This window comes from Pezoporus occidentalis, unplaced genomic scaffold, assembly GCF_034315485.1.
Source record: "Pezoporus occidentalis ecotype Australia unplaced genomic scaffold, CSIRO_AGI_Poc_V1 ctg562, whole genome shotgun sequence".
Classification (NCBI taxonomy): Eukaryota; Metazoa; Chordata; class Aves; order Psittaciformes; family Psittacidae; genus Pezoporus; species Pezoporus occidentalis.
In genome coordinates this window covers 35,708-46,387 of record NW_026915902.1, presented here as the reverse complement: position 1 = coordinate 46,387, position 10,680 = coordinate 35,708, and the positions used below count along the sequence as shown (strand labels likewise).

Below are 10,680 nucleotides of genomic sequence, written 5' to 3'. Positions count from 1 at the left end.
AGCAGCCAAGTAAAGCAGCTCCTTGAGGGTTGGAACTAGATGATCTTAAGGCCCTTTCCAACCCTTTCTATGATTCTACTTGTGGAGGAAAACTGAAGTGTAAGACCAGCTCTCTGGCAACCAGACTGAGCATCAAGGTGCTTCATAGGCAAGAAAGGGATAAGACATTAGAAAAAGGTGTTTTTCTGGGCAGGCAATGGAAAAATGGTGCATACCTGTCTCTAATCAGCCAGATTGGAAAGGGAGGCAAACTGCTCACTTGCACTTACTGACCTCCAACTTTATCCTAAGCAAGGAGGAGACCTGGTCACTGTTACAAACACAATTCACCTACAGTGTTTGCCAACAGAGTATATACCTAATCATAGAAAGAGCTGTCTTTTATATGTATCCAAACCTTTCCCAGTTCAGGTCTTCATTGACTGAAATCAAGGGAACAGTGATTACACGTAAACAGCCAAGAGATGCACTTGAGTGCATGGGAACCATTGCACCTCTTCAGTCCAGCTAGACTGGAGAGCTCAATTCCTCCTGGGATCATTGAACCCAGTATGGTCTGGGGCTGCACTTGACCAGTCCTACAACAGCTGAACAAACAGCCACAGGCATTTTGCATCCTGCCTGTAGTGTTTGCACAAGCTGCCTCCATGTGAGAGATTACACAGAGGATCAGCTTTCTGGTGTGGAGACATTGCCTTACTTTGATGGTGCATCTTTATCAGCTCTCTAGTTACAAAGTCACAGCAGGCAAATAAAAGATTTCAATCACCAAAATTGCTCTGTTGTTGGAACTTACCTCTTTACTTGCAATACTTTTTGCTTCAGGACAGAGTGAAGTATCCAAATAGGCTAAAATGAACAGCCTTAAGAAAACCCACACTATTCAGGATCTGTTTTGCCCAAGCTAGTCTGATCCTTAGGGGCCCAAACTGGGGTCTGATCTGATCTGGAATTCTAAGCAGGGCAGCTAATAAGCAGATTATGTCCTGAAGCAGGGGAATTGTGGGAGGAAGGGGTGTCAAAACCAGAGACAATGCACAGATTTTTTTTACAAAGGAGATAAATAACCCCACAATCAAATTATAAGAATTCTGTTCTGCTTGGCAGTGGTCTAGCCTCCATACTTCTGTATTCATGCCTTAGTGAATAAGATCAGCTCCTGGCAAACTTCTTTCATAGACTCTGTTCTATCACTTCAGTCATTTTGTGGCTCAAAAGCAGAATAAGCTTGAGGAAATTAGACTTTGTAGCACTAGCAAGTTGAGTCTATGAAGACAGAAATGAGAGATACCCCCTCCAGCAATGATGGGATATGGAGATCCTTCATCTCGCTGCTCATAGCTTGGGTTAGCAACAAGCCTCCTCCTTTATTCTTTACTGTCTAGTAGCTGTCCAGAGGCCTGTGGGAAGTGAGACACTGTCTTATGGACAGCAAGTCACAAAAGTCATTAAAATCATTGGGAATCTTACCATAGGCATATAAACTTTATTTGACTCAGGGGGATCTGCACCTTAGACTACTCAAAAGCAGTTCTTCTGGGGCAAAACTGAGGGAAGTAGGAAAGGCAGCACTGGTGAGGCTGGAAATAACCCCTCAGGAGTGCAGCGTGCACTCTTCTGCAGTGACACAAAGAGAACCTGGATTCCCTACACCGCCAGGAACCTGAAGGGAGGAGGTTCAGCACTTCAGCTCAGACGGCTGCAGGTCAGGACTGAGAAGGAGCTCTGTAGGTCCTGCTCAGTGTTAGTGTGTGGCCCAAGGTAATAACCTTTACTCTGTGGCTTCCCAGGCTAATTTGCTTCTTAGGAGTCAGCTAGAAAGGGACATCAAACCGCAGCTGCCTACCACCCTGAGATGCTCTGAGACAGCAGCTTTCAGATACACCCAGGTATCTTAGAAGTTCAGTCCCTGTGCCAGTTGTGGTATGAGGAGAAGCAGGACTGCCAGCAGCTTTTCTTAGTCCACCAAGATCTGGTATGTTTGCCCAGGCGATGTGCTATGCATCAACAAATAGGTAGTTTAGGTAAATCATGCCATGGTTGGTCAGGCTAGAGCAGTCAGGAAGATAAGTATTTGTCTTACATGGCTCAAAATCCCTGCACATCATTATCTTGATCATAATTGGATCTAAGGTTGGAACTTAGGGAGTGACTGTGCTGTGAAGCAGCTGGTTCTATCCTGTAGCACTGTGTACACAATGTCAGGACTAATGGGGCTGGGAGAACCTCCCAGTATTTCTGAGCTTGGGTAAACTTAGGTGCTCTGCATAAAATAATCAGCTTATGATAGACTGGTTATACTGTTTTAGGTGAAATAATCGAGCATGAGGTGGTGAATCTTCATGTTCTCAGTTGCAAGGTCTGTATCTTTGAGACAAATATACCTGTTCCTGATTTCAGCTTCCACTTACTGATTGTTTCCCTACAAGGTGTAACTGTGAATGGGCAATTAATTGGAGCTCCTGCACCGCCCAACGGCCACAAGAAGCATCGGACTTACTTCAGCACCATCACTATCCTCAACAATAAGCCAGAGAGATCTTACCTAGAGATCACACCCAAAAGAATCATCCTGGATGATGGGGAAAGGCTTCTTCTGTCCTGTGGTCGGAGGGCTGTTGTGCAAAGCAGCAGCCTCGAGGTGTCCATCTCTGCCAATTCCAACATCACTGTGACGATACGAGACACCATCAGCTTTGTCATCCTCATCCACCGTTACAAGAAGCCAGCCTCATATCAGAGGAGTCACTTGGGGTTCTACATTTCCAACAGTAAAGGCCTCTCTTCTGTTTCCCATGGGCTACTGGGTAGGTAACAAGTTCCTGGGTTCAGAGCTGTAAACCAGACAGCTGTAAACCAGAAATGATCCTTCCAAACAGTTTTAAAGGACAGAGACAGGAATGAACAGTGCAGGTGGGGATTAAGTTCCCAGTTGAGACTTTTGTGTCCACTCTCAAACATCTTCTCTATTGTTATTATCCCAAACTCTTCTCCCATCTTTTGCTGTGTGAGCTATGTCCTACTATCCTAGCTCTGTGGCTGTACCCGTTTTTCACATTTCCAGTCTTTTTGTGGTTGCTTAATACAGGTGTCATTAGAACACACATGCTTGATGGTCTCCATACAGAGATAGAAACCAAATATTCCACAAGAACCCTGAATAAGGCCCCAGTAAGAGATTCTTTAACAGCATCCCTAATGCAGAACAGCCTGATTAAGAAAATTGGTACTTTTTGTGGCCCCTTTCTTTCAAGCATGAAGGGAAAGAAAAGCCATGTCCACATTTTGAGAGCAACTAGGATTTAGGTAGGCTCAGAGAATGACTAGATGGTTGATTTCTTTCTGCCAACAAAAAGCAGTGTTGTTTATGGCCATGTACAGGTGCAGAACCCTAAGACTGAAGATATAGTCCATTCATGTACCCCCAGATTAAGCCGATGATCCTTCAGGAGTGGGGTTTTGGATTCAGGCCACTTGCATGCACAAACCTCTAAATCCACACTTATGTTTGGCCTAAAAGAGCTTGTCCCCAAGAAAACTTGGGGCTTCAGGCCTAGATCTTCCTTCTTCTTGCTGATGGGCATTGTACGAGTTATTATTCTCTAATAATCATGATCCACAGAAGGGAACTTACTACTAGCAGCTCAAAAAGCGAATGTGTCTTGATGAGTGAAAAAGGAAATAGGGTTTTATTCTTATCTCTGTGTTTGTAAGATTTAGAAAAGAACTGCAGGACTTAGATTCATCTTTCTATTGCAGAGAAGCTCTTTAGAACCTCATACAGGAAGAACCCTCAAAACATGGCACAAAACAGCCAGTCATGGACTCTGTTTTATCTTGCCTTGCAGGTCAGTTCTTGAACCACGAAGTTAAACTTCTCCAGGAATCTCTAAACACAAGTCATCAGCAGGTTGGTCAGAATCAAACGGCAGCACTGCAGCCAAACCCTACCAACACCCTGAAAGTGAAGGGACAGCTCATTCCTGTGGTGTGGAAGCAGAGGAGGATCTGCAATGGCCAGCAGGAAGTTGAGTGCTGGTTTGCCAAAAACAATGCAGACAAACTGATCGATGGGAGCTATCAAGACTATTTGGCTTCTCATCCTTTTGACACAGGGACTAGCTTTGGGACAAGTAACAGCCTTTAAGACGGACCAGAGCCATGCATTGCAGCAGCATGTGTGACAGTGGTTCCCTTCTGAAGCCTCTAGAGCTAGGCAACTTATGAATATTTCTTTACTTTTTGGTGCCAAAGAAACCAAGGCTTTTTGCCCTTGGAAATCAGCTGTCTCTCTTCCATGCTAGATGGATGTTGTTCATCAAATTCCTGAAGACAAGGAGGTTGGGGGGTGTGTGTGTGTGTGTGTGTAAGGGTTGAGGAGATGGTAAAAGCATGATGAGTGCTCTCCCAGTAGGAATGAAGGGAGAAGTGGTCGAGGACTCATGTCAAGCAATGCAGAGAGCTGCTGGCCTTAAAATTAACCCATGCAGGGATCTGTGCAATACACCCAGGGGCTGGTGAGTCACACAGAGAGAGGCACAGATCATACAGCACAGTGCCTGCCTAGAGAGACATCCTTGGGTGTCCTCTGTTTATGCTTTGTGACTTGGAGCATCTGCTCCAACCACGGTCCCTGGGGAAGGGAGAGACAGGAGAGGTGGCTGGATATTCATCTGTAGCGTCCCATTAGCATCAAAGAGGTGACAAAAGGAGAGGTGGCTGGATATTCATCTGTAGTGCCCCGTTAGCATCAAAGAGGTAACAAAGACATCAAAACCTTATAAATCAACAGGCCACAGGACAGCATTGCTTTCTTGGTTATTAGGATGAGGTCTGGATTTACCACTAAGCGTGGTGTTCCCTGAACCCCTGCAGACCCTTAAAACAGTGGTGAAAACCTTCATGTGGTTTATTAGTGTCTCAGTGCACAGGCTGCATGCTTAAAAAGCAGCAACAGGAGTGGTGCAGGCTCCCATTCCATGAAGCATCTCATTTATGTAACATTGCAGGTTTAGGGATAGCCTGAATCTTGACTCCCTCAGAGAAACAAATTCCACTGTGAGCTGCCACCTCCATGAGCAGAGCATCCCTTCTGCTTAGCAGAGATTTAAGTTCTCTAAAAGATGATGAACCAGCCCTCAGGACAGCTTTTGACCCTACAAACAGCATCTTGAACTCAGACTAGACATTTCTAGCTGCTTTTCTAATCAGGGAGGAAGTCTTTATTTACTCCAAGTCGTAAAATAACTTTCATCCCAGTTTCCCCTGGCTCCTTCTCCTTCCTTATGCTGAAGGAATCTGTGCACAGCAGGCAGGAGGTTACGGAAGGGTCCGCCAGCCACCCCCTCTGCAGGTGGTGCAAGCCTCCAACCCCAAACTGCAAGGCTGTGGTCTGTTTCAAAGCGAGGCATCGCTGAATAATGCTCTAGATCAGGCACAAGGGAGTTTCTTTAATAGAGAATGTGGCCAAAGAGGACTTTGACAACCACAAAGACAGTTAGATGGCAAGGCCAAATTGAGCTCATATATACTCTGCCTTTCCAGAGCTGAAAGAGGGTGGGTGTGGAAGCATCCCCAGGAACTAAATGATATCCATGTGTTAGGAGGAAACAGAGTTGCCAGAGAGCTACAGCAATGGGTTCAATTTTTACTAATTTTTTCATATTTAATATTTTATATTTAATCATATTGTTGCTGGGCTTGGGGTGGTGATTTTCCAGTTGCTTTGTCTTCTGCTTTGTACTGCTAGCCCTGTGGCAGCAGAGCAGGCAGCAAGCATGGTTGCTTATTCACACCGTGTACTGCAGCAAAAAAGGAACTAGCTAAAAGCAACCAGCTAGGTTTAATTGCTGGAACATGCCTACAGAGAGCTCAGTCAGTGCAAAACTCAGGGCAAGGCTTGAGCTTAGGAACAGAACATAAAAAACCTACTGCTTTAGGCCCAGCTATGTTAGCTCTCCTACAAGAGAGAAATGAAGGCATGCAATAACCCAAGAGGTTAATGCTCTGCAGCATGCACATGGGCCAAAAATGACATGGGAAAGAACATCTGTGAAGTTGCCTTCTCCAGCCAAGACAAGAGTGGAAAGAGATCACCAGCCCCTTTCCAAGCAACCTCCCATATCACTAGAACAGGCTGCAGACAACAGTGATGATGAACTTACAGACAGCCCCGTCGTCTTCATACTGTCCTCACTGAAGAGGTTTCTTTGAAATCTTTACTTTCCTCCCACATTTAACTGTTCAAGTGTGTTGCTAAGGGGATTGATTGGCTTAAGGTCTCCTCTCGTCTCATCTCTCCTGTATATAGATATGTATATATACATATACACATACTGCTAATGCTTCAGGTGCATCATTACTCCTCTTCCTCCTATGCCAGCCAAGGAAACGTACTTCTTCCAGGGCCTGAAGAGAACAATGATCAAGTCCAGCTTCCCAGCCATGTGAAGCACCTGGAGCAATGTACCCAAGTTCTCATTTCAGGCTCCTGTTATCCATTTCACAATAAATATTTTACAGTGAACGCTGCAGTGAAGCTTTCATTTGGAGAAGATAAAATGAGCTTTGAAGGTAAGGTTATGTATGTTTTATGCTGCTGGACACGCTCATGTCACTGTATGGCTGAAAGACCCACTCACAGGTTAACAACAGGTTGTGAACCGAAGTGATTTCAGTGGAAAATTAAAGGTCAGTGATGCTCCTCAGCCTCTCCACACCTGGTAGGCAGCAACAAGCGTGTTAGGTGAATGGACCCTAAGGTTCTAGTGACACATTAAACTGAGAATGTAACCCCCCAGAGAAGAGTGATCCAGCCTTTAAACGCAGTAGATTAGGGTACGAGAAGCCAGAGTTTGTGCTCCTGCTGCCCCAAGAGCAGTAAGAGCAAAGGCACAGATCCTGGACTGCGAACTTCAGCTTTCCCATCTATAAAGTGAGCATCACAACACTGCCCTCTCTCTCTGAACACGTCCTCATAACCCCTCATGGTAGCAAGGGAGCTCTAAGGAAGCACACTGCAATGACTACACATACAGGCACATGCTGCTTCTCCTCTCCAACTGTGTCACAGAGCACAGAGTTTCCCAGTTGATATGGTTAAAGACTGCAAACCATTGCATTGCAAGCTGCTCAGATGGCTGAGGAATGAGGGCTGAGCAATCACTCTAAGTGCAATGGAAACGATTGCACACCACCGTTTCAGACAAGGGAACAGGACTCCTGAATTTAGGGCTGCTGAAACAACACTGGCCACGCACTGCTCAAGAGGGACAACCTTCCCCCATGTCATACTTACCCTGCTGTTGCCTGTTGGGAACCTTCCCAGCCAGCCTTAGGTAAGGGCCAAGATGAAGATCATGTCACCTTCCACTTTAGGACAAGGACATTGCTGTGCCTGAATCTGCACTCTTCACATACTGCAGCGCTGCTCTGTGCAGCACGATAGCAAGAACAAAACTAATTTCTAATAGGGAAACTGGTTTAATCTATTCTCAGCCAAGACCTTAAACAGCACATGCGTTACTGCAGCCCTTACCAGCACAGAACTCTGCCAGACAAGCAAAAGTTGCATTGATTTCACTAAGCAATGTAAGCGATGTGTTCAGAGAGCTGCAGAACCATCTGATGTAGGATTCTGACCCCTCATTAAGTACGAAACAAAAAATGACTTAACTTCCAGCAATACAGTGTAAGGCCGAGCAGCTGCCAGTGTAGCCAAGCGTCTCTAGTTCACCGAGGACATGCAAGATGTTGGCTTGCGTCGAATTCCTCCAAGCTACTTCGGGAAGCAAGACAAAGAACCCACACAAACCCACACAACTTCACACGCTCTTGACTCAGCTTTTGACAGTCTAACTACATCTAAGTCCAACCCCCAAGCCCTTTCTTTTCTGCTCCTTAATAAGGAAGGGTTTCTTGGGAAAACACAAGGGAAGGAGGGAAAATAAAAGCTGATCCCCACCCAGTGCTTCTGGGAACCATCTATGGCTCAGCGGGGTCCATCCCTCCAGCTGACCCTGGATCAGGCCCTGCCTGAGGGCTATGCACTGTCCGGACTCTGCCATCGCAGCCGTGTGCGCACCCAGCCTGCGAGCACATTGTGCAACTGCTCTGTGCTCGCCCTCCCCTCCCGGGAGGGCTGCAGTGGTTTGAACTGCTGTGTGTTCATAGATGAATACAGCGTGTTAACAAAGAGCCAGGGCGAAGCGCTGCACCTCACACTGACAGCAAGAGGTGCCACATCTGGGATGCCCCAGCCCTGACAGAGGCCATTACTTTGCCCCCAGAAGATGAGGGCTGCTTAACAGCGCTTCACGTGACTCCTCAGATCTGGTTTTCAAATCAGGTCCTGCAGAGATTTGGTCTGTGTTGGAAGGGACCTTAAAGCTCATCCAGTCCCAACCCCTGCCATGGCAGGGACCCCTTCCACTAGAGCAGCTTGCTCCAAGCCCCTGTGTCCAACCTGGCCTTGAACACTGCCAGGGATGGGGCAGCCACAGCTTCTCTGGGCACCCTGTGCCAGCGCCTCAGCACCCTCACAGGGAAGAGCTTCTGCCTAAGAGCTCATCTCAGCCTCCCCTCGGGCAGGTTAAAGCCATTCCCCTTGGCCTGTCCCTACAGGCCCTTGTCCCAAGCCCCTCTCCAGCTTTCCTGCAGCCCCTTCAGGCACTGGAGCTGCTCTCAGGTCTCCCCTTCAGGAGCCTTCTCTTCTCCAGGCTGCCCCAGCCCAGCTCTCTCAGCCTGGCTCCAGAGCAGAGCTGCTCCAGCCCTCACAGCATCAGTTTTATTTTAAACTAGCTAAAAGGAAATCAGTCAACTTCTACTGCCCACTAAATGCCCACTTATAAGGCAGCAGTTGGGATCAGTCTCCAAGTCCGGCCCAGTCTGGAATCCAGCACACGCTGAAGCATCAGCTCTTTGCCCTGAAGCGGCTCGTACAACCCCTGTACAGAAACTGAGCTCTGTGGCCTCAGCTCTTCCCTAGTTTTACCAGGATAGTCCTGCTGCAGAAAGATAATCTGTCCTGAGAGGAGCCGGTGAGGAAAGATTCCAGCAGATCCCCTTCATCCTCACAGCGTTAGGGTTTTGCAACACATGAAGCACATGAAGGCATTTCATTCATGAAGGTTTTGGGTCAGGTATTTACTGCATTCCCTTATAAAACAGTAAAAAAGCATCAGATCCACTGAAACAAAAAAAATCAGATCCACCTTTCCAATTCAAGGCATTTAAATACATATTGCAAACCCATTATTCTGAGTATCGTGCATATCAAAGTGTCACAGTGCAGGTAGCACAGGACAGATCCTCTTCCTTGCCTATTCAAAAAGCAGCCAATCTCCTGATTTCAGTCTCTAGCCCTGACAAAAAGCTCCACCCAGCTGGGGGGAAGTACATGTGCACAGCCCTAACCCCAACGTGCCTGCATGGGTGTGGGTCAGCATCACACAGGTACAGCAGATGCTGCTCCAGCCTGTACAGCATGCATAGATACCATCCCAAAGAGACAACTGCAGACAGGTATAGCTGAGGCAGGCAAAAGGATCTCTGCAGATCCATAAGGATCAGCTAGCATTCCCTTGGCCAGCTCAAGGATCGCAGTGCTGCTTCCCTCCCTCCTCCTTCCTTGTCTCAGTGTTGTCAGATGACCACTTGATAGCTGGGCTGCTTCATCTGCTGGTTCGTTCCCTGCAGTACTGAAACATCCTGGTCGCTTTCAGACTGATCAAAATCCATGTCTGGAGAGAGTAAAACCTGCAAGGGAGAACAGAGAGATGGTGATTTGACTTTCAGCTTGGGAACAGAGCTGATAGTAGTGTTTTGGTTTGGCCAAGGACTTTGTGAGCCTCATGCTCTGCCAGGGAGGAGGGGGAGCCAGGAGGAAGCAGAGACAGGACACCTGACCCAAACTGACCAAAGGTATTCCATACCACAGCACGTCATGCCCAGGAGGTAACTGGGAGTTAGCCGGAAGGGCTGGGAGACGGCAGGGTTGGAGGAGGTATCGGTCGGTGCTTGGTCGGGCTGAGGGGGGGCAAGTTATTGGTCGGCTGGTGCTGAGGTGTTGTATGGTGAAGGAGTTATACCTTTGAAAGTTCTCAGCTCTTCTTGATACTGCTTGCTGAAGGGGCCAAGCATCCCTAGAGGGGGATGCTGCAAGATCTAATCCTCTCTGGCATATGGCTAAGTGCTGAAGGTCATCTTGACCATATCTCCAACAGATTTGGGTGCAGACACCAGGATGATCATAGAACAGTTAGGGTTGGAAGGGACCTCAGACAGCTAAAGCTGTTTACCATGGGACAGGACTCAGACATGCATGTTCAGGCCAGGCTGCATCCTCAGTGGAGATGTACATAAAAACCAGGCCACGTACTTCATAATAAGCTGTACCAAATGCAGGCCTTTTTCCAGGTCCCAGCTGCTGGCCGTCTCCAGAGCTCAGCCAGAAGAGCAAGCAGAGCTACAGGGTTAGCTGCAGCCATGGCCAGCAGGATCAGGAGTGGTGTCCTAGACTGGAGCATCTTATTTCTAGCTGGCACCATCTGAACTGTGGGAACCACAACAGAGCACTGACACCTTCCAGGTAAGAAAGGCCACAGCTTTCCTATGTGATCAAAAGGCTGCCCATGGCCTCCAGGAGCACCTACACTCGCAACAGCTAACTTCAACAAGCTC

General features: G+C 47.4%; 2 protein-coding genes and 1 long non-coding RNA gene across 3 annotated transcripts in view; 2 read left to right on the top strand and 1 right to left on the bottom strand.

Moving 5' to 3' along the window:
- Positions 1 to 2,309: 2,309 nt before the first annotated feature.
- On the top strand, positions 2,310 to 4,349 carry LOC134173896 (inter-alpha-trypsin inhibitor heavy chain H5-like; the record flags this gene model as incomplete). Its single annotated transcript, XM_062638364.1, has 2 exons — positions 2,310 to 2,807; positions 3,849 to 4,349. Coding segments are annotated over 2 exons (797 nt in total), but the record flags the coding sequence as incomplete, so codon positions are not given.
- Positions 4,350 to 4,365: 16 nt separating this feature from the next.
- On the top strand, positions 4,366 to 6,526 carry LOC134173895 (uncharacterized). Its single transcript, XR_009968436.1, has 2 exons — positions 4,366 to 4,700; positions 4,759 to 6,526. It is a non-coding gene; the product is annotated as an uncharacterized LOC134173895 (long non-coding RNA).
- Positions 6,527 to 8,771: 2,245 nt separating this feature from the next.
- Positions 8,772 to 10,680, bottom strand: part of LOC134173894 (store-operated calcium entry regulator STIMATE-like) — a 37,596-nt gene continuing 35,687 nt past the window's right edge. The window contains exon 8 of the mRNA XM_062638363.1: positions 8,772 to 9,756. Within this exon, the coding sequence (XP_062494347.1) occupies positions 9,643 to 9,756 (114 nt within the window). The 3' untranslated portion in view covers positions 8,772 to 9,642. The remainder of the gene's footprint in view (positions 9,757 to 10,680) is intronic.